Genomic DNA, 20,263 nt, shown 5'->3' on the forward strand with positions numbered 1-20,263 from the left:
TTCGGTCTCAGACACGTTTTTTAATTAAATCCAAGTCTCATCAGGGGAAGACAACAAAATAAAATAAAATAATAGCTACCAAGCCTGCCTGGTGCAGCCCGCGAGGCACCGTCCCTGCAGCGGGGCCAGCTCCGAGCCCCGGGGCAGCAGCTCCCACGGCTGGACCCATCCCGCGGTCACACCATGGAGCTGCTTTCTCCCAGCTTCTGCAAGAGCTGCAAGAGGGACGGAGCTGGATTAGTGGTCAAATATTTCAGGGCATCCTCCAGGAGCCACGGGGAGGCCGTGGTGACTTTCCCCGGCGTGTCCACGATGATTTAACTCAGCGGTGCCAGCGATTTGCATCGCCCGCAGAGTGCAGACCCCAAGCACCACATCCACGGGGGAAATCCCTGCCTGGCGCCCTGCTCACCTTGCTCAGGATGGGGATGTTTCCCAGCGAGCCCAAAAACCCAAAAGCCACTGGGAAAAAACTCCTGCACCGAAACAAAAGGCTCCGTTAGGAGGGCTGGGGGGGCTGACGGGGCCACGGCCAGCAAGCTGCGGGGATGCTTCATCCCCTGGCAGATGCTGGTGGCGTGGATTTGGCGCTGCCCCCACCCCGTGCCGTGGCAGCCGGGTGCCGCAGGACAGACCTGAAGAGGCTGACGAAGCCGTAAGCCTCCAGCAGCATGCCCAGGATCGGCCAGCGCATGAGGACGATGAGGACCCCCCCCAGGAAGAAGCTGGTGCCCTTCAGCTTTTGCCTCTGGAAGAAGAAGGTGAAGGTCCGCCTGAGGCCGATGATGAAGACCAAGCCGGAGAGGAAGAGGATCTGGGAGGAGGAAAGCGGGACGGGTGAGATGAGCCCTGCTCAGATGGTCGTTTGGCTCTGGGCCTCCCCAGCTGGCTGTACTCACGTTCCCAAAGGCCAGGAGCACCGAGTCGAAGTACAGGAGCATCCCAAAGAGGATGAAGAAGGCGCCGAAGCCGACCAGCCCCAGGCCGATCCCTGTGGAGGACAGGCTGAGACGAGGCCTCGGGCACAAAGCTCCCCCTCGGGCTGTGGTTGCTGTTCTGGGGGCCTCCCCATCCCGTTCCCTCCCAGAAACGTCCTTTCAGTTTCTCTCCAAAGCCTTTCCACCTGCCAAAAAGCCTTGGGCAGGCTGCTGGGTTCCCTAAAACCCCTGTGGGCTGCCGAATACAGACTAAACCACAAGGAAAAAAAAAAAAACAAACCAAAACAAACCGAAGGGGAAGGTCATTTGCCTGGACTGCCGGTGCAGCAGGCACTGGGAGAGGCTGGAGATGCTGGGGCAGGCAGCGATGAGCCGGCACCTCCCTGCTCCTGCTCGCCTCTCCTCATGCAAAACAGGGGCAGAGAGCGAGGGCAGGGCTGGCCCCACAGCTCTGCGCCCCCTACAAAGCCCCCCCTGCACCGCCAGCACCCACATCCCAGCACCCACATCCCAGCCAGGCTCCCCCCGTGCCCCCCGCACCACGAAGGGCTTCGCACCATCCTCCCCTCTCCCTGCCCCGATGTCCCCAAGCCTCCAGCCCCGGCACGTCCCCGGGGCGCATCCCGCACCCCGCCGAGCATCCCCGCGGCCACCGGCTGCCCGCTTACGCTGGAAATCACTCAGAGTCACCATCTCGCTGCCGGGGGGCCGGGGGAGGCCGGCGAGGGCGGCCACCCTTCCACGCACTCCCCGGCAGTGACCCTTGGAAAGGCCTTCGGTCCCCACGTCATCCTGCAAATCATTAACGGCCCCACAGCTCCACCGGCGGGGACGCCGGGAGCGGCTCCCTTTCCAAACCTATTTATTCCTTGGGTTTATACGAATTTGCCAGGCACAATGCTCTCTTTTTTTTTTTTTTTTTTTTTTTTTTTCCCACTCTGTTGAGTAGCTGCATCGAAAATAAATCCTAAAGGGGAATGAACCCCGTAAAACAGGGAGAGGGAGGAGAACGTGCTGCCAGCCCCCAAACTCCGGGCAAGGTCCTTTGTGCACGGTGAGACCCTACAGGTGTCTGCCCACTGTTCAGTCCAGCATTAAAATCATTAGCTGAGGTCAATCCCATACAAAAGACACTGGCATCGTGTTATTTTGTAGATACTTTTATTTCTCTAACACTAGCAAAAAAATCCAGAAAACAACTATCCCCTTTCCCACCCTCCCCCCTCCCCACCCAGTGCATAAATAGATTTCCTCCCGATGCGAATTCCTTCTCGCTTACAAGTCACTGCTATATGAAGTGTTATGAAAAATAATAACCAAAATAAAATTAAGAATTAAAATGTATTTTTTTTTTCTTCAATTTTCCCTAAAAAACGAAACGAAACGAAAACGACAACCCGGTTCCACAACACTGCAGCCGTGCCCACCTCCTCCGGCCACCGGAGTCGGGGGCAATTTGCCAGCTACAGGTCTGCGTGCCCCCCCCCCGGGTGGGTGTGCACAGCCGGTGTAAAGGGGTCTGCGCCCCCCCCAGCACCCCCATTTACACCAGCTGGGGAGCCCGGCCCGGCTGGCACGCCGCTGCGCCCAGGGACGGGGAAATAAAGGCGTCATCTCTTCAAACTTACAGTCTCTTTATATTTTTATTTTAAATAAATTTGCTTTTAATAAAAGCAGAAAATATATATATATTTTAAATATTTTTTTCTTTCTTTTTTTCTTTTTTCTTTTTTTTTTTCTGATAAATTGGCAAAGAATCTGCTTTTGTAATGCATTGGCAGGGCTGGTGCCAACAACCCTGCAGAGAGAGAGATTAGCACAAAACAGTACCTCCCAGAAAAGAAGAGAAAAACAAATATATATATATATATATATTATAAATGTAGAATTTCCATAAAACATATATTAAGGCATGTAATAGCAAAATAAAGGGCCAGCTTTATGAGCTAAGAGGGCAGCAGGAGGCTCGGGAGCGGAGCGGGACTTGGGGTTCCTGGGGTCTGAGGAGTATTGCTACGATCGGGGGAGCGATGGGGGCGCAGAGGGGGGGCCTGGTGGCAGCACATGGGTACAGGGCAGGGGGCTGGCCAGGGATTTGGGATCTGGCCAGTGGGGAAAAAGCGAGGGGATGGTCAGCAGCGGGCTCCTCACCCCATCCGCCTACCCCCTCCCAGCCCTGCGCAGCCTGATGCTGCTTCCCGGCAGGAGCAGCTGTTGGTCCTCCCTCTGAAAAGCTAAAGAAAAGGGTAAACCCGCTACAGAAAAAATAAATGAACAAGCCGCGGGGGTTGGAGTGCAATGGCAAGGTCTCGGGGTGGGGTGCGCTGTCAGGTTTTCAGAGGGTCCCAGCCCGTGCTGGCACCAGAGGATGTGAGCACAGCCGGGGTCCCCCCTGGTCCTGCCCCCCAAATCTGTCACCCCCCGGTGCTCATTGACCCAGCCCGGGGCTGTGGGGCAAGGAGCCCCCTCCTCCAGCAGCCCGGCTTGCACAGAGGGGATGCCCAAGGGGGTCCCGGCTCTTTGCAGCCCCAAGTTGCTCCCCATGTGTCCCCCCAGCCTCGGGCACCCATGGGTGCTGGGGGTGACCACAGGCAAAGCATCGCTGTTTGTAGGAGCACACTGAGGACAAACCCCACTGCTGCTCATGGCCCAAACCCGGTCCCTTTCTTGGCACCGTCCCCAGCCACCCGCACAGATCCCTGCTCGGCCCAGCGAGCCCTGGCTTCGTGCCGCTCCTCTGCTCCTTTCCAACATCCCTGTCCCTTCCCAGACCTGCTGCTCCGTGCCAGCACCGCACCGGGCAGCCCTCGCACTGTCCCAGCTCCCCGTGTCCCCCCCGTCCCCTCTCCATCCGACCCCGCACAGCTCCTCCTTCCTTCTGCTGAGCCCCGGGCACGAGGCGTCATGGAGCTGCCAGGCTCTGCTGGTGACTCCCTCCAGCCAGATGGATGCTAAAAGCAGTTTGAGGGCACAGGGGAGGCAGCGAGCACCCAAAGAGCAGAGATGGAGCCTCCAGAGCGCGGTGAGAGCACCACCCGCGGTGGGATGGCTGAGCTCCAGCTGCAGACTTTTGGGATGCCAACACATCCGCACGGAGAGGCGGAGGGTGCTGCGCTCCTCCAGGGCTGCCCCAGCAAGGGGAGGGCTGGCTGTGCCAGGACCACTGCTGCAAATGCCCCCCTGTATGGCTGTCCCAGCCAGCCCGGCACCGAGGCCACCACAGATCCATCCCTGTGCCGGCGGGCAGCTCGGGACCCCCTGTCCTTGGGGACCACGCTCCAGCAGAGCAACTCCCAGCACCCGCATGTCTCCTCCAGGACAGGGCAGAGCAGTGGGTGCCGTCCGTGCCACATCTCCCCGCTCATCCATCCTGGGGGGGTCTCGCCGCTGGTGGGAAGGAAGGAGGGGTCCAGGAGAACCAAAAACGATGGCCGAGGAGAGGTTCGGTGTCGAGTCGGGGCGCATGTTGGCGCGCTAAAACGTGGCCCCGTGGAACTTGACGGCGCTGGCAGCGGCCAGGGCTTGAGCTGGAGGGGAAGGAGAGTGGGGATGAGCCACGAGCTCCCCACAGACCCTCAAAAGCAGCTCAGAGGAAAACCCTGCGAGGTCTCGACCCCGTACCCAGCACCTCCCGGGGCCAGCAGCTGGCTCAGCCCCTGTGCCCAGCCTGGGGTCCGTGGCTGGCCCACACGGGGGGCTTCACCACGCAGGGCACTCGCACTTGTTCCATAGGAGGAGTTGGGGCTGACGTGGCTCAGGAGATGTTAGCTGGAGCAAGCAGCGATGGGCGGCCGCCGGGTGGGAAAGGAGGCCGGGGGAAGAGGCGCCCCCCGCCCGTCCCCGGCTGGAGAGGATGGGATGAAGAACAAGAGAAAAGGTGCTTACTTCATGGCTCAGACACGCATAAAATGGCTGCTGTCGGCGACCCGGGATGGTTCAGACGAGAGGGGGTTGGTCGGTGGAGTCGGGGAGGCTGGGGAGGTGGGAGGGCTTGGGGTAGCGCATTGAGCTGGAAACAAGAAATGGGAGAAGGGCGTGAAGAACACAAGCTGGCGGCGGCGGGAGGGGAGAGGCGGCACAGCGACAGGAGGCTCCCAGCGGGCAGGTTAGCGGAGGGGAGGAAACGAAGAGGAAGGAAGGGAGGAAGGGAGGAAGCAAGCGTGGTCAGGACAAACAGCCACAGCGGCGCCCGGCACACGTGAGCTCCCCGCAGGGCTCCTCATGGACAAGGCACCGCGCTCGCTCGGGCACCGCGGTGCGTCGCCGGTGCTTCCCGGCCCCCGAGCGCTCTCTGAGCTGGGTTTCTTTCCTTGGACGTGGGGCAGGAAGATTGGATTTGACATGGACTGATCCATCGCACGCTGCTCAGTGCTGCCGCAGGGGAAGGTGGCCCCAGACACCGCTGGCATCACCCTGGCAGCCGCTGGCATCGCCCGGCTTGCCGAGCTGGCATCGCCTGCTGCGCGGTGGTTCCCTGCGCCATGCTCTGCTGCCTGGCCAGGCCGTGAGCTGCTCACCCAACCTGCCTGCTCCACCCTGCGGCCACTCCTCCTGCGTTTTCAGCACCCTCAGGCCCTCTCCTGCAGGGCTGCAAGGTGCTGGCCAGGCGTCCAGGACCCTCCGTGTCCCACCGTGCCTTACCCGAGAGCATGCGGCCCCGGCGGGACGCCTCAGCAGCCAGCGCGCACGAGATCTCTATCCTCTTCTCCTGCTCCTGCAGCTGCGTTTCGGGGTCCTGGGGGGTGTCCACCTCCCCCTCGCCCAGGGGGATGACGTTCTGCAGGCTGTGGGGACAGCGGGGACTTCAGTGCCCAGGGCTGCCCTTGGCAGTGGGGTGCAGTGGGGTGCCGGGGAAGGGGCGCACGTGGGTTGTGGGTGCCGCAGCCTCACCTGGACTTGGCAATGAGGGTTTTTATCCTTTCCACCTTCTTCTGCTTCTCCTTCATCTCTTCGGGGCTGAGCGGCGTGTCGGGCTCCAGCTCGATGTACCGCTCGGGGATGAGGACTTTGTCCGGCGTGGATAGCTGGGGGGCAGCAGCAGGGGCTGAGCTGAGCACCGGCCACCAGGACCCATCCCCACGCCAGCACCCACCTTCCCCGGCCTCCCCCAGCTCCCACCACCCACACAGGGACTCTGTTTGGCTCCAGAATCCTGCACGATGCAGGGGTTGGATCGACCCTCCGGCAGCGGGGATGCCCCAAGCCTGTGCTCGTCCCTCCCGGCCTCACCTCCTTGTTGATATCCACGTCGTAGTGCTGTGGCTCCAGCTCCATCTTGCGCAGCCGGGCGATCTCCTCCCGGGGCGTCTCGTGGACCTTGCCGGGGTCGTCGGAGCGCAGCGCTGCCTCCAGGTCCGAGATGTCCACCTCGTGGATGCTGCGGTGCCGGCGCACCTACGAGGGACCCCAGCCCCGCTGAGCCCCCTGGACCAGCAAACTGTCCCCTGCCACGGCCCCCGGTGTCCCCTCCACCCCTTCACCACCTTCAGGGAGCTCGGAGCACCCCTGCGAGGCAAACCCCGCTGTGCCGGGGGCGAAGTGCTGGCGCAGGGACTCACCACCTTGTAGGAGGCGGGTGCCTTCGTGCCGGGGGTGTCGGGCTGCTGGCTGCCCAGCAGCTGCAGGCTGCGCCGCTTCTCCTTCATGGAGCCGCTCTGGTGGCGCTTCATGCGGTCGATCTGCTCCTCCACGCTCATCTTCACCTTCGTCTCGTTGGCAAACACGGCGCTCTTCGGCCTCTCCTGGGGAGGAGAGCCCAGCCCCGTGGTCAAATACCCCTGAACGGAGCCGGACCCAACCCCATCTGCCCGTGCCGCATCCCTCTGCAAGGGGCTGCCCTCCCCTGGGGCAAAGAGAGGCACCCGCAGAGCCCGGGAGGTTCCCAGCTGGGTGCTGAGGTGCAGAACCACGCAGCGACTGTTCCCCCCACCCTCTCCCCATGGCACTGGGGAGCAGAGCAGCACCACGGCTGCAGAAGAGCCCCCACAGCCAGCCCGGCACGGCCCACCCGGCCCCAACCCCTCGCCACCAGCCGTGCCTTGGATCCCAGCCCGTTGGCCATGCCGCCGGCGCTCCTCCTCAGCATGCTGCCCGCGGGCACCACCTCCTCCTCCGGCGGAGACTTGGTTCGGGGGGGCACGATGCCCACTGCAGGACAGAGAAACACCAGGCTGAGCATCCCTGGGCACGGGGGGCAGGGTCCCAGCCACGTGCGGTGCTGGGGAAGAGCTGGAGACCGTTGTGCAGAGATTTCCCCATGGCCAGGGCATGCTTGGGGAGCCTGCTGAAGCAGGACCTGCAGGGCCAGCACCGTACCTTTGTTGAGAGCCGCTTGCTTCTCTGCCTCCTGCTCCTGCCTGCCCGGCGGCCCCTCGGTGGGGGCAGTGGGGGCAGCCGCTCGCTGCGTCTCCTTCTTGCTCTGCTCGAAGCTCGGCTTGGGCTGCGGGGGCAAAAAAAGGTCCCCGGTGAGCCATGACCCTGCCGGGCAGCCACACTCTGCCTGGGAACACACACACGCACTGCCCCGGGGGGGACACACGGCCCCAGACATGCTCCTGGGGCACACGGATGCTGGCCAAGCAGACCACCAGCACACCCAAAGCGTGCTCCTTCAGCGGGGACACGGGCTGGGAGGGCTCTGCAGCTCGTGGCCAGGCACCCCTCGGTGTCCTGGTGGCACAGCCCCGTGTTGGAAAAGCTTTCTGCAGGGGGACGGTCCTGACACGGCTTGGAGGGGGCACCCAGGAGCTCTGGGCTGGAGGTGCCCCGTGCTGAGCTCCTGCCCCTGCCTGCAGGAGGGGACCGGGTCCCATGAGGGCAGGAGCTGGGGCAGGCACTGGGCAGCAGCAGGGGGCGAGCCGAGGGCTGTTTTTGGGGTCCTTTCCCTCCTGCACCCTGAGCACGCTCTGGTGACACTCACACTCGGGTCCATCATCATTCCCAGCTCAGCGCAGATTTTGTTTTTACAGCCCCACACGCATGCATCCTGACCCCTCCCAGGGCCACCCAGCTGCGAGGACACTTCTGCCTCCCAAACTCCAAACGTGGCCCCATTCCCAGGTGGGAACACGGCTGAGATGGTGCCAGGAACCTCCAGGTTTGGGTTTGCACACGCGGTCACCCCAGGCCGGCCGAGCTCTCCGGCCCCTGGCGCAGCAGGGAGCGGTGCCACAGAAGGACAGCGAGAGAGGAGAGGGCAGAGGCAAGCAGAGAGGCTGGGGCTGCAGCAGATTTACACCTCCAGCTACCCGAGAGGAGCCTGTCCCAGTCCTGAGCATCCACACGGGTGCTGTGGGAGGGTGGTGGGGACCTGGAGAGGCCCCGGTGAAGCTGCCTTGGGGTCAGTGCCCACTGCGCCCCTCGGAGAGGCGGAACGGTGCCACGTGCCGCCGTCCCCTAGCTGAGTGCCACCTCCACGCTGTCCCTGCCTGGTCCCCGATGTGTTGGGGAGGGAGGGAAGGGGCTGCTCTTCTCGGGGCTGCTCGGGAGAGGTTTTGGTACCTGTCCCCTCTGCGCCTCGCCGCCTCGCTGCCAGGAAGGGGAGGTGGGGTATGGCCAGGGGCGGCTCTCGCTAGGGAGCGGAGGGACGGTCGGAGGAGGCTCCAGGGGGACGTACGACTTGGGGAGGGGAGGTCGAGGCGGGCCGGGTTCCTGGGGTGGAGAGGAGCGTTAGGCGTGAGAGCAGAGAAACTGAGAGACGGGAAGGAAAAGAGAGTTAGAGAGAGCACGAGACAAAACACAGCGGAAGGCCGGGGAAAGGAGGAGGGAGAGCAGCTGGCGGCTGCTCCTTCGGTCCTGCACTTCTGTGTCCCCATCCACGGGGGGACTTTTCCCATCTCCCATGCGCAGCGGGGCCAGGCAGGGCTGGGGGCAGCTGGAGAGACCCTCCCCCAGCTCAGGGCTATCAGGAGACATTGGCATCGCCTTGGTGCAGCCAGGGCAGCTTTGGGGAGTCCCCAGGTTCCACCCTGAACTTCCCACAGATGCAGGTGAGATCAGTGGATGCAGAGACTGCGGTGGCAGCAGGAGCTGGCCCTGGAGCTGAGCAACTCCCGGCCTTCAGGATGCTCAGTGCAGGAGCCCTGACACAGCCCCTGTGAGGGGCACGGACCCAGACGTCACCAGGAGACCCCACAGCCCGGGGACGTGCCCCCAGACAGAGCCACATGCGAACCTGGTGCCCCAGCAAGGACTCGGGGCTCCCTGGGGACACCCCGGCTCACTCACCTCGCTGGGACCCGGCTTGGTGGGCGAGCCCTGGGAGCCGGAGACGAGGGAGAAGGGGCTGAGGGGGCTGGTGAGGCTGGCCGAGCTCAGGGGGCTGGCGGGGCTGTTGGAGCTGTACGTGCCCGAGGGGCCGATGGCCACTGCAGGGAAAAAAAAAAAAAAAAAAAAAAAGCAAAAAAAAAGCAGAAATAAGCACGTGCACCACAGCACAGCCTCTCCGAGTGAGTGCCTGTCACGGGGGACGCCCCAAGCTGTGGCATGCTGGTGGCTGTGCCATGCAGGGCAGGGACCGAGCCTGCTCACCTCTGTGCTTGGCGGTGTCGGTGCCGCGGGACGGGTTGTTCTTCCTCAGCCCCTCCATCACGTCCTGGATCCGCCAGATCTCCTTCTGGATCTGCCTGTTGACCATTTCGTTCTGCAGGGGTGAAAAGCAGCGGTCAGAGAGGCTCCCAGTGCTGCCAGCCCCGCAACCAGCCCTGCTGTGTCCCATCCCAGCCGCGTCCCATCCCTGCTGCCACGTCCTGCAGCCGCTTGCAGACCGGCTCCTTGTGGGATCAGAGGGCTGAAGGAACCAGGGGACCTCATCCTGCACCAGCTGGGGCTGCTGGGGGGCTCCTGGGGCTGCTGGGGTCCCGCTCACCTGGATGTCGAGGTTCAGCTGCTCCCAGAGGTCGTCGTGCAGGGCGGACACCTCGCTCTCCAGGCTCTCGTACTCAGCGGTGCTGTTGGCCAAAGCCTGTGGAGAGGGGGAGTCGGAGGGGTTTGGGCAGCAGCCACAGGCACGGAGCTCTGCCGGCTGCTCCGGGAAGGACGGATGGGGACGGGGATGGGGAAAGGGGCAGGAATGGGGACGGGGAGCGTGGTGGAGGGGGAACCCCTTACTGTGCTGGCCTGCGAGAGCTCGACGCGGATGTTGATGAGCTGGTTCTGCAGCGATTCCTTCTTGTGCAGCAGCTTCTCCGGATAAGCTGGCTGGCTGCCGAACATCTCCAGCTCCTGGTGCGTCCCCATCAGGGCGCTCTCCAGGCTCTCCTGGGGGGCACAAGGAGGCGATGCAGCCATGAGAGCACTCACCGGGGCAACTGGGGCAGGAGCAGCATTTCCTGCTCCTTAATGGGCCGTTAATGCATGGAGACCACTGGGACCATGCAATCCATCCCCCCCAGCCCACAAATGTGCCCCCCAGCCTGTGTGCACCACGAACCTTCTCCGCTCGGAGCTGCTGCACCAGCCTCTCCTGCTCCCGCAGCACCTTGTTCTGCTCGCACAGCTTCCCCAGCAGCTTCTGCTCCCGGGCAGGAAAGAGAAAATAAGGGAAGGGTGAGAGCCCAGCAGTGATGGGAGAGATGGGATGCAGCCAGGGCACAGCCCTCGGGGTTGGGTAAATGGGACGATGTCTGGGTGCGGGGGGGTTTCCAGCCTGCTGGGCTCATAGCAAGGGACAGGACACGTAGGGCGAGGGGCAGAGGGAGGACACGCAGCAAGGACATTTGCTCTTACATCGGTGTCTTGCTCGCTTATCTTGTAGGCGTGCAGAGGCTCCCTGTAGGCTTCAGGGAAGGGCGTCACCTGCAAGCAGAGCGCGGGGTGAGCCTGGCGCCGGGGGCTGTGTGCTGCCAGGAGCCCCTCAGGGAGGAGAGGCTGCAGCCGGCCAGCAGCCCCTCTCCAGGTCCTTGCGGAAGGAGAAACGAGGACCGGGTCCCCAGAGGCAGCACGGGGTGGGGGAAGGCTCAGCCTTCTCTCCATTCCCAGCCCCGGTGGTGCCCATCAGCTGGGCGAGCAGCAGGAGTTAACCGGAGACGAGCTCTCCGCCAGACGCCGAGAGCTGGGCTGGAGAGATGTCTCGTGAATCATTAACTGCCTGGCATCCAGCTGCCACCGTTTCACAGGCAGGGAAACAAAGGCAGGAAGATTAAGCTGTAATCCCACTTAGTGGAGTAGAAGCACCTATAAATCAGCCGCCACATCAGGACCTGTTTACCATCCAGCTTCTCTGTGAGTCATTTTCCTTTCCTGGAAATCTAAATTACTAATGGGACCTCACCAATTAAATGCCTCCAAGATCTCGAGATGAAAGGCATAAGATAGGAAGAAGGGGATCATTATTGCTAGAAAGCAAGACGCTACTTTAGAGTGATTTAAAACCACAGGACAATGCAAATGGACCTGGACCTGGGAAATGCCCGGCTCAGCTCGCGGCACAGTCTGGCAGATGTGGCTCCTGCTGCCTCTGAGCAGGGAGCCTGGCCAACAAAAGCACCGCAGCTGCTCTGCCTTCACCCTGCAGCGCATCCCTGCTCCCCTGGCCTGGGGATGGGAACAGGCACCTTCCCTTCCCCAAGAAACGCCAGTGATTGCCCGGTCACACATCCAAGAGATGCCTGCCCGGGTCTGGCCCGATCCTGCCCTGCTCGTGGCACCGAGTGCCAGCAGCACCAGGGCCCCACGGCCACTCTGGCTGCCGGGTGACTCGATGCACCCACATTTGGAGCTGCACCCCACGCTGGCTGGGGCTCCCCCATGCTTTTGCAGCCTCTCCAAACTCCAGGCAAGAGGAGAGAAGCGTGCCACAGCCCCATGGGGTAGCAGGCTGCTTCCTCTCCTCGACACCGGAGGTATTGCTTTGCTTTAAGATCCTCGGGCCGGATTCCTCCGGATCCGCCTTCTCCTTGCCTCTTCAACACAACAGCAAGCAAAGCGCCTGAACGAGGGCTCGGGACCGCAGAGTCCCCACCTCGTGCTCTCGGGACAAGGATTGACGGCGTTGCAATGGCTCATGGATGGATTAGCAAAGCCTGGGATGGACTAGCAGGGCCCCCAGAGCGTGATGTGCCGGCGCCGCATGGATGCTGGAGCTTGCATGAGCGGAGATGGCAGGAGGTGACCTCGGGGATGGTGCGTGGGGCGGCTGAGGTGGCCTGCCATGCACGAGCGGCCGGGCCAGCCCGGTGGCCAAAGGCTTACTTGCATGTAGAGCTGAGCCCTAGGGGAGGAGGTCTCCACCATCCTGTTCACCATACTGATCAGGGTTTCGCTCTCGCTCATCTGCGACAGACAGGGAAGGAAATTTCAGAGGTCAGCGGAGACGCGCGTGCGCTCGGGTGCCGCCGGTGCCGCTCTGTCCAGGACCCGTCGGGGCATCGTGCTGCAAGGTGCCGCCTCCGAGAGATGTCCCAGGTGCTCGAGCCACGAGGAAATAGCTGCCCCAGGCTGCTGCTGCCCTGTCTGGGGCAGTCAAGAGCATCCTGAGGGCTGAAAACTTTGTTGGGGGGAGAGGGAAACACAGATCCACCTGAGCCAGCTCCGAGCTGGGCTGCAGCCAACTTCACGCACAGACACAGCACGCACAGAGACGCCCACGGCCGCGACGCACAGCGTGGCCCCAGACAGACAGACAGACGGGCCCAACGACAGACAGCTCCACGTCCTGCCCGTGAGCACAGACACGCTCTGGGTACGGAGGGGACCGCAGCCTCGGGGGGACAGCAGGGTCCCCCGCTCCAGCCCCGTGGCTTCAAGCAGCAGAGCCCTCCTGCGGGGACAGCAGCACGCAGAAACACTGCAGGTGCCCGAAGATGAGAGGCAGACGATGGCCTCACAGCCACAACCCCTGAGGACCGAGGGGTGAGGGCAGCTGAAGCACGGATCCAGGACCAGCTCCCAGTTTGGGGCTGGTCAGCGAGGCGGGGCGCAGCCAGCCCCTGACTGCAGCCAGTGCAGCTCTCCAGACAAGCGAGGAGAGCAAAAATGAAGTAGCAAACTGTTTTAAAAGAGCTACTCGACAACATCCCTCTGAATTAGTCTCTCCAGAGGTCAGCAGGAGAGGAGGAGGAGATGGAAAGCCTTTTTAGGGAGCATTTTGAAGCGTCTCGGAGACCGAGCGTTGCTGCCGATGGCTGTGAAATAATCCAGAGAGCTTTCAGTGCACCGAGCGCTCCTGCTTGTCCTTGGCTCTGCTCCAAGGCAGACACAGATCTTGGTGATTACTGCACCGATGGGGATTTGCAGACTAATGAGATTGTCTCTGGAGCAGCTCCCTCAGTGCAAGCAAGCGCCGGGCGGCAGCAGCGGCTGATGGCTCCCGTCCCCCTCTCTGATTTCAGCTGTGCCCGCGCTTTTCACCCCCCTTGCTCCTGCAGCTGCCTCCCAGGCTTTCCCTCCCCCTGCCCCCGGGATGAAGTCAGCTCGTGGCTTTTCTCCAAACCCCCCTTGGCATGCAAAATCCCGGGAGCTGCTGCTTCGGTGCCAGTCCCAGCAGGCTCCTGCCCCCAGCCCTGCATCAAACCTCTCGCCTCCGAGGAGGCGCGGGGCGAGAGCGTCACCAACGCCACCTCGCCTGGCTGCACGCCTTGCTCACCCTCCTGCGGGGGTCCTGGGCGAGCACCAAGCACCTCCATGCCCCAACCCAGCCACCTGCAGGGGCTCGCAGCCCCTCGCTGGGTGCCCTGGTTCATCATTTTGGCAGCAGCTGGGCTCACACCGATGCCGGAGGCACTGTGGGGCGCGGGGACATCCCGCACCGCCCCGCTGGCTCCAGCACACCCCACAGAAGGCACTATTGGGGGGGTTCTCTGCCAAGCAACGAGCGACCCTACAGAGGGGAAGGATGGAGGAAGCAAAGCAAAGACAACGCGTGCTGCTTTAATGCCAAGAGGGGTGAGGATGGATGTTAGGGGAAGAGATGCGGTGCTGGGGAGGAAGGGGACGCCGCTGGGGACAGGGCAGACGGGGACAGAAGCAGCGTGAGGCTCGCAGCCAGCTCTGCCTACCTGCTGGTCCAAATACTCTAGGTTTCTTTGCAACTGCAGGTCTAAAAGTTCATCCTACCGGGAGCCAGCAGGCATGCGGCAAGAAACGAACACACAAAACACATAAAAGAAGAAGCAAAGCGGTTAGGTGAAGGCTGCAGAAATGCGAAGAACCTCTGGGCTGGGGAAGCGAGGGGCCACCTCCTCTGCCCCAAACGGGGAGGGCGGCCGGGGACGTGCTGCAGGAGCCCAGACCCCGCTCTCCTCCCGGCTGGAAGCAGCAGGTCCCCGTCCTTGGGGCTCCGCTGGTGAGGATGGATGGCAGCATGGATAGCTCATGAGAATTTAAGCTTCTCCCTCCTGCAATGGCTGCTCCTGCCCTGCGGGATTTGGCTGCACACAGGGGGGGGGACACCTGCTGGTTGCCCCCCCACCAGCTCCATGCTCCAGGGGGAAAAATGCAGTTGAGGGCCAAGCAGCAGCGGTAGCCAAAAAGTGAGGAAGCGAGGAGGGGAGAGGTGCAGGGAGCGCGCCAGCCTCACCCCATCCCCAGGGGAACAGCCCCAGCGGTGACAAGCTGGGCATTGCGGGATGTATGGGGGGGTCCAAGGGGGGCTAGGTGGGACTGGAGACACCAGCAGTCCTGCCCTGCTGCCCCACAGCCCCTCTCCAACCCACAGAGCTGCTCCTGGAGCAGGCGCCTCCTCCTCACCCATCCAAAGCAGGGTGCCCCGAGCTGTGACCCCCCTGTCCTTGCGGCCCCCCCCGAGCCCACCCGTCGGTGCCAGCAGCGCACGTACCATTTTGTCATGGACTGTAGGAGATGCTGGGTAGTGGTACGGGAACATCCCCGCGGGGACGGGCCGCCTGTCGCCCAGGTAGTCGTACTGGGGAGAGAGGAGACCCCAATAAACCCCAGGGACCGGTGAGGGGCACGCGATGCCTCCCCCATCCCCTCTTTGCTGCTCAGAGAGACTGCAGGGGCTCGGGACACATCTCGCCCACCCTGTGCAGACCCCCAGCCCTGCAGCAGGGTTTTGAGGGGTGCAGCAGCAATATAGGGACAGCAGAGCGCTCTGCTTGGGATCGCCTTGCTCATGGGGGCCCCAAGCTCCCCTCCTGCCCCATCTCTCCAGCCTCGCAGCAGCGCAGGAGCACCAAAATTGTGCTTGTTCCTCCTGGCAGGGCTGGAAGAGAGGACCTAAAGCCAACCAGCTCCTGCACACCAAGGACTCGGTGGCATCCTGAGGCCAGGATGTGCGCCCAAAAGGCGCAGGCTGTGCCGCAGCATCCCCACCCTGACGTCCCCAACTTCGGTCCCCTCCATCCTCGCACGCCCCAGCAGCGACGGACGCTTACCTTGGGCGAACTGATGGACCTCCTCATCATGAAGGCGGCGGGGTCGGCGTAAATCTCCTCTCCCCGGGGCGGCAGCCGCTCGAAGCGGGCGCTGGGCGAGCGGACGGGGGAGTAGACGCGAGCCCGGGTGTAGGAGCCCTGGCTGGGCGAGCGCGGCACGGAGCGGGAGCGGGGCTGCAGCGACATGCGCCGCAGGGACCCCGAGGCGGCGTCCACCTCGTCGAAATAAGCCGGCTGCCTGCCGGGGCCGGCGAGCCAGAGCGGGACGTCCTGGCGGCCAAAAGCGGGGTGCTCCTTCCACTCCCGGAGCTGGTAGGGGCCCCCGTTGCGGAAGGAGGGGCGCTTGTCGTCCAGCGCCCAGGGCGGGCTCACGCGCTCGTAGGCGGGCATGGAGCAGATGCTGTCGGGGCGCACGCCGGGCGGGTAGTACTGGTAGTCCTCGGGGTACTGGGGTGAGTAGGGCGAGTAGTAGTCGGGCACCCGGCGAGAGACGGGGTAAAACCTGGTGGGGCTGGGAGGGAAGTGAGAAAAAATGAGAGGGGGATGGTCCCAGCGGCAAGGAAATCCTCGTAGCGCGCAGCTGTGGGAAAGCGTTGGGAAAGGTGGCGTCTGTGCTCCTGTGGTCCCCGTGGTGGCCCCCCTCCAAAATTCGCCCTGCTTGGCTTTTGGGGGTGTCCTCCACACAGCATGCAGCAGATTTGCTGACCCCAGGAGGGGATAAAGAGGAAAAACATTCCCAGAACATCACCCAAAAGAAAAGGAGCGGGGTCCACCCCCCTCGCAGCCCTCACCTCCGCAGCTCCTCGGGGGGCACGTTGCCCCGGCGCAGGTTCACCCACTGCTGCAGCTGCGTCATGGAGCTCTTGCGCTGGGCGATCTTCTCGGGGTTGGTGCGGGGGGCAAAGCTCCGGCGGTGGGCAGCGCTCTCCCCATCGGGCGGGGGGTAGGCGGTGCTGCCGGGGCGGCTGGGGGAAGAGTAGGGCCACCCGTTGGGCTGCGTCGGCCTCTCCGCGCTCGGTGGCACCCGGGGTCCCTCGGGGTAAGGGCTGCCGGGCTCCGAGGGCATCTCCTGCCCCGCGATGCCGTTGGCTTTGGCCAAGGGTTCCTTCTTGCTCTCCATCCTCTCCGGTTTCCTCTCCATCTTCTCCGAGCCCCGGCCGTCGCCTTCACCCCGGGTCTTGGCGTCGGGGTCGGCTTTGGGGTGCTCGCGGTGCACGGCGTTGCGGTGGTGGTGGTGCTTGCTGGGAGGGATGTTTTCCGAGTCTGTTTTCTCGTGTCTGGAGGCCGTGGAGACACGAGAGAGCATTACCCTCCCCCTGCAACACCCCCGGGGTGCCAGCAGTCCCCCAGCCCTCCCGCAGCCTCGGAGGGCTGATGCTCCCCCAGCTCCGTTCTGCTCAGGGCCCCCGTGCTCCAAGAGGTCCCAGCCGTGGCGCACGGCCCCCTCCACCCCTCCAAGAGGCCGAGGGGTGCCCCCCAGCCCCGTGCAGTGCTCTGACCTCTGGGTGGGGGGGATCTGCACCCGGGCGGCTTCGCCCATGGCTTGGATCCAGGATTCCTGCTCCTCCGTGTTCTCGGCGCTGAAGAAGTAGGTCCGGATGCCGGCGTGCTCGGCCTGGGGAGACAGGGACTGCCCGTTACTCGCCGGCACCTCCTCCACCCAGCACACAGTCACCTGCAGGGGGGCACAGAAGTGGGGAGAGAGACAGACAGGAGAGTGAGAGCTCCGTCTCCACCCTGGCACGAGGTCCTGGTGCCGCGGGAGAAGCCTCCTCGGTCCCCAGGAGCATCCTCAGCAGCACCGGGCGGGATGAAGGCTCTGCGGGCAGATCCAGGATCCCTCGTCCCCTGGGCTCGCAGCCATGCCCTCGCCCTCCGTGATGCTGGGGACCAGCCCTTCCTTCCCCCAGGAGCTGCGCCCCAGCATTTTGGGGGTGCCCTGGGGTGCCCAGAGGCAGCCGGAGGGGGGGGCACATCCCATTGAGAGCAGCAGCGCTGGCCGGAGCGTTATCGGTCATGCAGGGCTAAGGGAAGGTGGCTTTCTGGCCCAGAGAACACTTTTTTTTTGGGGAAAAAAAGGTTTGCTTTTGGTCCAGGATGTCAGTGCCCACCCTCCGCCCCATGCTACAGCAGCTGAAGGGCAGGTTTGGCTGCTGAGGGCCTTTCTGAAGCAGCCACCTTCCCTCTCTCTGGGAAGGGATGGGAGGCAGCAAGGAGGAAGAAAATAATAATAATAATAATAAAAAGTAGGTTTTTTTTCCCTGGAAAACTTTTGGGGGTCAAATAATTTAAAATTAAAAAAAAAAATAAAAAGGGGGGGGAGGGGGGTTGGTTAAAACCCTCCCTTGTGTTTCCATTTTCCCCAGCTGCAGGGGGCAGGGACACCTCCTGCCCGGCTCCTCCAGACCCTGCAGCCTCCTACCTCGAAAGCTCTGCGGCCAGAGCGAGAGATAAAACACAAAACTGCACCGATTCCTGCCCCGGATTAGTGGGAGCGGGGTGAGTGAAGCATGCGGGTCACCCCTCGCCCTCTGCATGCATCAGAAACACAAGCAGATACTACCTAGCTGGTGGCGGGGTGCTGGCGTGGCCGAAGGGAGCGCGGAGACCTCCTGGCCGGGGGGATCCTCGCCCGCGGAGAGAGGAGGAAACACAGACAAGGGGTCAAACCGCAGCGGGGGGACCGTGGGCGCAGCCCTCGCCTGGCTTCGGGGCCCTCTGGGACCCCGTCCCCTCTTCCAAGGGGTACCCAAAGCGGTACCCAAGGTGCTGGAGCAGTGGCACAGAGGGAACCCCTGGGTGCTGTGGCTGGAAGCCCACGCACGCAGATGAGGGCTGTGGAGATGCCTCATCCTAGCGCAGCACCGGGCAGTTTGAGTCCCTGTTTCTATTTATCCGTGGGTTCCCACGGGGACAAGAGCACCGAGGACACGGAGAGGAGCGGGTCGTGTAGCTCCTGCCACGCTCAGGAGCAGGAAGGAGCCTGCTTGGTTTTGGCACAGCCAGCGAGCACTACCCCAAGCACCCAGCCTCCCTGGGCTAGGGACAGCGGCTGATGCTGCTGCACCCCCTGCGTGCCTCAGTTTCCCCAGCAGAAGGCACGGGGGATGTCGGGGGGGGTTACTGCAGTCCCCTCTCTCCGCGGCTTGGCTCTGCTCCACGCACCAGCACCAAGGAAGCAAGGGGAGGGCGCAGCGGGGACCCTGCAAGCATCGCCGCTGCCCCGGCACCGTCCTGGGGGTCCCCCCAGACCCCGTGCTCGGGCACTGACCTTAAAGGTGTGCTTCCTGCTGATGTTGTCGGAGGGCTGCACGGCCGCCACGCGGAAGCTGAGGAGGGGGATGCTGCCCAGGATGCTCTCCTCCTTCTCGTCTGGTGGGAAACCAGGGGGGTTAGGCGCACGGTGAGACCCTCCAGCTTCGTTCTGGGGACACGGCCCCATCGATCCTGCCCGTGCAGGCACGGGGCTGCTCGGGCGGGCAGCCCACCTGTAGGAAAGCTCTGCCTTCCTGTTGCTTCGCCAGCAAATGCTGCTCAGCTCGGCTCGCACAACAGCCTGCTCAATAATTCATGCTCGCCCTCGGCTGCCAGGGTGAGCGCAGCGAGCTGCCAGGGAGGCGTTAACCCCGGCGTGGCAAGCGCCCCCAGAAGCGAGCAGCCCCCAAAAAACATACCTTTGTAGTAGAAGAGGCAGCGATCCACCAGCACGAACCAGCGCTTGTTCCACTGCTTCACCCCCGAGCTGGCCTGCGAGAGAGGAGCGGTGAGACCGCGGGAGACGCGCACCCAAGGGTGACGGGCACCCAAGGGTGGCCAGCACCCGGGCGCAGAGGGGGAGGCACATTCTGGGGATGGAGCATCAGGGGCAGCCGGGTACCTGCTTGTAGAGCCAGCCACTTTTGGTCACGGCAGCGTTGGGGTTCCTCTTCATGGAGTTGGAGCGCTTCCCGAAGGCGATGCCCTTGCGGGAGGGGCGCGATGCCTGCAGAGGGGGAGAGGAGGTGCTCAGCACCCAGGGGGACCCCCAGCACCCCGTCTCCACCACCACCACCTGCCGTGCCGCGTGGCTCCGGGCACTCACCCGGCCTCCGGGGCGCTCCGGGGGCACCTCCGACACCATGGCGTGGTTGGAGGGCTCGCTGCTGCTGCTGGTCACCGGGCGCTTGCCGCCTGCTTTGCTTGACATGTCCAAGGTCGGTCTGTGGCACAGATCTGCGGTCAGCACGGCCACCTTCCAGGAGCCAGACCCCCCAAATCTCCACCCCAAGCACCCAAATCTCCCCCTCCACGCCCCGAGCCCGCCTCGGTCCCCAGACCGGGGGAGGTGGGCGCCAACCTACTTCTGCAAGTCCAGTCTTGAGTTTTCTTCTGGGACCTGGCCCGTCACTGGGTGCAGGAACGTGTTCCGCCTTTCATTGTGGCTGCAAGGCACAGCGAGGGGGGAGCAGGGTTAGAGCCACGGGGGGGGGACCCATGGCACTGCTGCCCCAAGAGCTGAGGAGGAGGAGGAGGATGGGGTCTGAGGGTGCACAGAAACCCGGGGAGGTGCTGAGCTTCTGCTGAGCCCCGGCACGGAGCACAGCTCCACACCGCCTGTGCGAACCTGGGTGCGACAGCTCCATCCATCCCCACCGCCCCCCTAAATAAATCCCTTTGTTTTTAGCACCACATCTCCCGCTCCAGCACCAGGGCTTTGTCGTGCGTCCTGTACTCTTCGCACCACACTTTGCTGGTGCCCCAAAAAGCATGGAGGGGGACCCCCAAAAACCCCCTGTGCGGCCCCTGGGTTTGCAGCGCTGCCGGGTGGCCGCTCCCCTTGCTCCCCCCGCTCATCCACACGCTTCATAATCCGCGCAGCAAATTTCAGCTGCGTTTCCCAGACAGCCTTTGCCTCGCCAAGAGCCGAAATGAGGTCTCCGATGGCCGAGACCTCATTACTTCTGCTGGACACATCACACGGCGTCGGCTGCCGCGTGGTGAGGCATTACCATA

The 20,263-nt window shown here is 63.4% G+C and overlaps 2 protein-coding genes across 16 annotated transcripts in view; both read right to left on the bottom strand.

Moving 5' to 3' along the window:
* Nucleotides 1-1,713, bottom strand: GOLT1A (golgi transport 1A). 2 transcript variants are annotated; one of them, XM_084497593.1, is made up of 5 exons: nucleotides 1,607-1,713; nucleotides 900-991; nucleotides 636-814; nucleotides 413-476; nucleotides 1-215 (listed from the first exon to the last, which is right to left on the bottom strand). In XM_084497593.1, exons 1-5 carry the CDS (start codon nucleotides 1,629-1,631, stop codon nucleotides 177-179), a joined length of 399 nt encoding a protein of 132 aa, XP_084353719.1. In that variant the 5' UTR covers nucleotides 1,632-1,713; the 3' UTR covers nucleotides 1-176. The 2 variants fall into 2 exon arrangements, with proteins under 2 accessions (XP_084353719.1, XP_084353718.1); XM_084497592.1 differs by having other exon boundaries at nucleotides 1,568-1,675.
* A 369-nt stretch (nucleotides 1,714-2,082) lies between these two features.
* Nucleotides 2,083-20,263, bottom strand: part of PLEKHA6 (pleckstrin homology domain containing A6) — a 46,447-nt gene continuing 28,266 nt past the window's right edge. For 7 of the 14 annotated variants that reach the window (XM_084497584.1, XM_084497586.1, XM_084497575.1 and 4 more), the window contains exons 2-27: nucleotides 19,612-19,692; nucleotides 19,353-19,470; nucleotides 19,149-19,253; nucleotides 18,946-19,018; nucleotides 18,543-18,643; nucleotides 16,771-16,946; nucleotides 16,063-16,548; nucleotides 15,272-15,782; nucleotides 14,713-14,799; nucleotides 13,934-13,987; nucleotides 12,129-12,209; nucleotides 10,665-10,733; nucleotides 10,369-10,449; nucleotides 10,047-10,196; nucleotides 9,805-9,900; nucleotides 9,468-9,579; nucleotides 9,165-9,304; nucleotides 8,439-8,588; nucleotides 7,254-7,377; nucleotides 6,976-7,085; nucleotides 6,497-6,679; nucleotides 6,168-6,332; nucleotides 5,829-5,962; nucleotides 5,580-5,722; nucleotides 4,824-4,947; nucleotides 2,083-4,465 (exon numbers count right to left, since the gene is read on the bottom strand). In XM_084497584.1, coding sequence (XP_084353710.1) covers nucleotides 4,832-4,947; nucleotides 5,580-5,722; nucleotides 5,829-5,962; nucleotides 6,168-6,332; nucleotides 6,497-6,679; nucleotides 6,976-7,085; nucleotides 7,254-7,377; nucleotides 8,439-8,588; nucleotides 9,165-9,304; nucleotides 9,468-9,579; nucleotides 9,805-9,900; nucleotides 10,047-10,196; nucleotides 10,369-10,449; nucleotides 10,665-10,733; nucleotides 12,129-12,209; nucleotides 13,934-13,987; nucleotides 14,713-14,799; nucleotides 15,272-15,782; nucleotides 16,063-16,548; nucleotides 16,771-16,946; nucleotides 18,543-18,643; nucleotides 18,946-19,018; nucleotides 19,149-19,253; nucleotides 19,353-19,457 — 3,552 coding nt within the window. In that variant the 5' untranslated portion in view covers nucleotides 19,458-19,470; nucleotides 19,612-19,692 and the 3' untranslated portion in view covers nucleotides 2,083-4,465; nucleotides 4,824-4,831. Of the gene's footprint in view, nucleotides 4,466-4,823; nucleotides 4,948-5,579; nucleotides 5,723-5,828; nucleotides 5,963-6,167; nucleotides 6,333-6,496; nucleotides 6,680-6,975; nucleotides 7,086-7,253; nucleotides 7,378-8,438; nucleotides 8,589-9,164; nucleotides 9,305-9,467; nucleotides 9,580-9,804; nucleotides 9,901-10,046; nucleotides 10,197-10,368; nucleotides 10,450-10,664; nucleotides 10,734-12,128; nucleotides 12,210-13,933; nucleotides 13,988-14,712; nucleotides 14,800-15,271; nucleotides 15,783-16,062; nucleotides 16,549-16,770; nucleotides 16,947-18,542; nucleotides 18,644-18,945; nucleotides 19,019-19,148; nucleotides 19,471-19,611; nucleotides 19,693-20,263 lie in introns of all 14 variants that reach the window. The other 7 variants (XM_084497578.1, XM_084497576.1, XM_084497577.1 and 4 more) reach the window with 3 other exon arrangements.

This window comes from Aythya ferina, assembly GCF_964211825.1.
Source record: "Aythya ferina genome assembly, chromosome: 25".
Lineage (NCBI taxonomy): Eukaryota > Metazoa > Chordata > Aves > Anseriformes > Anatidae > Aythya > Aythya ferina.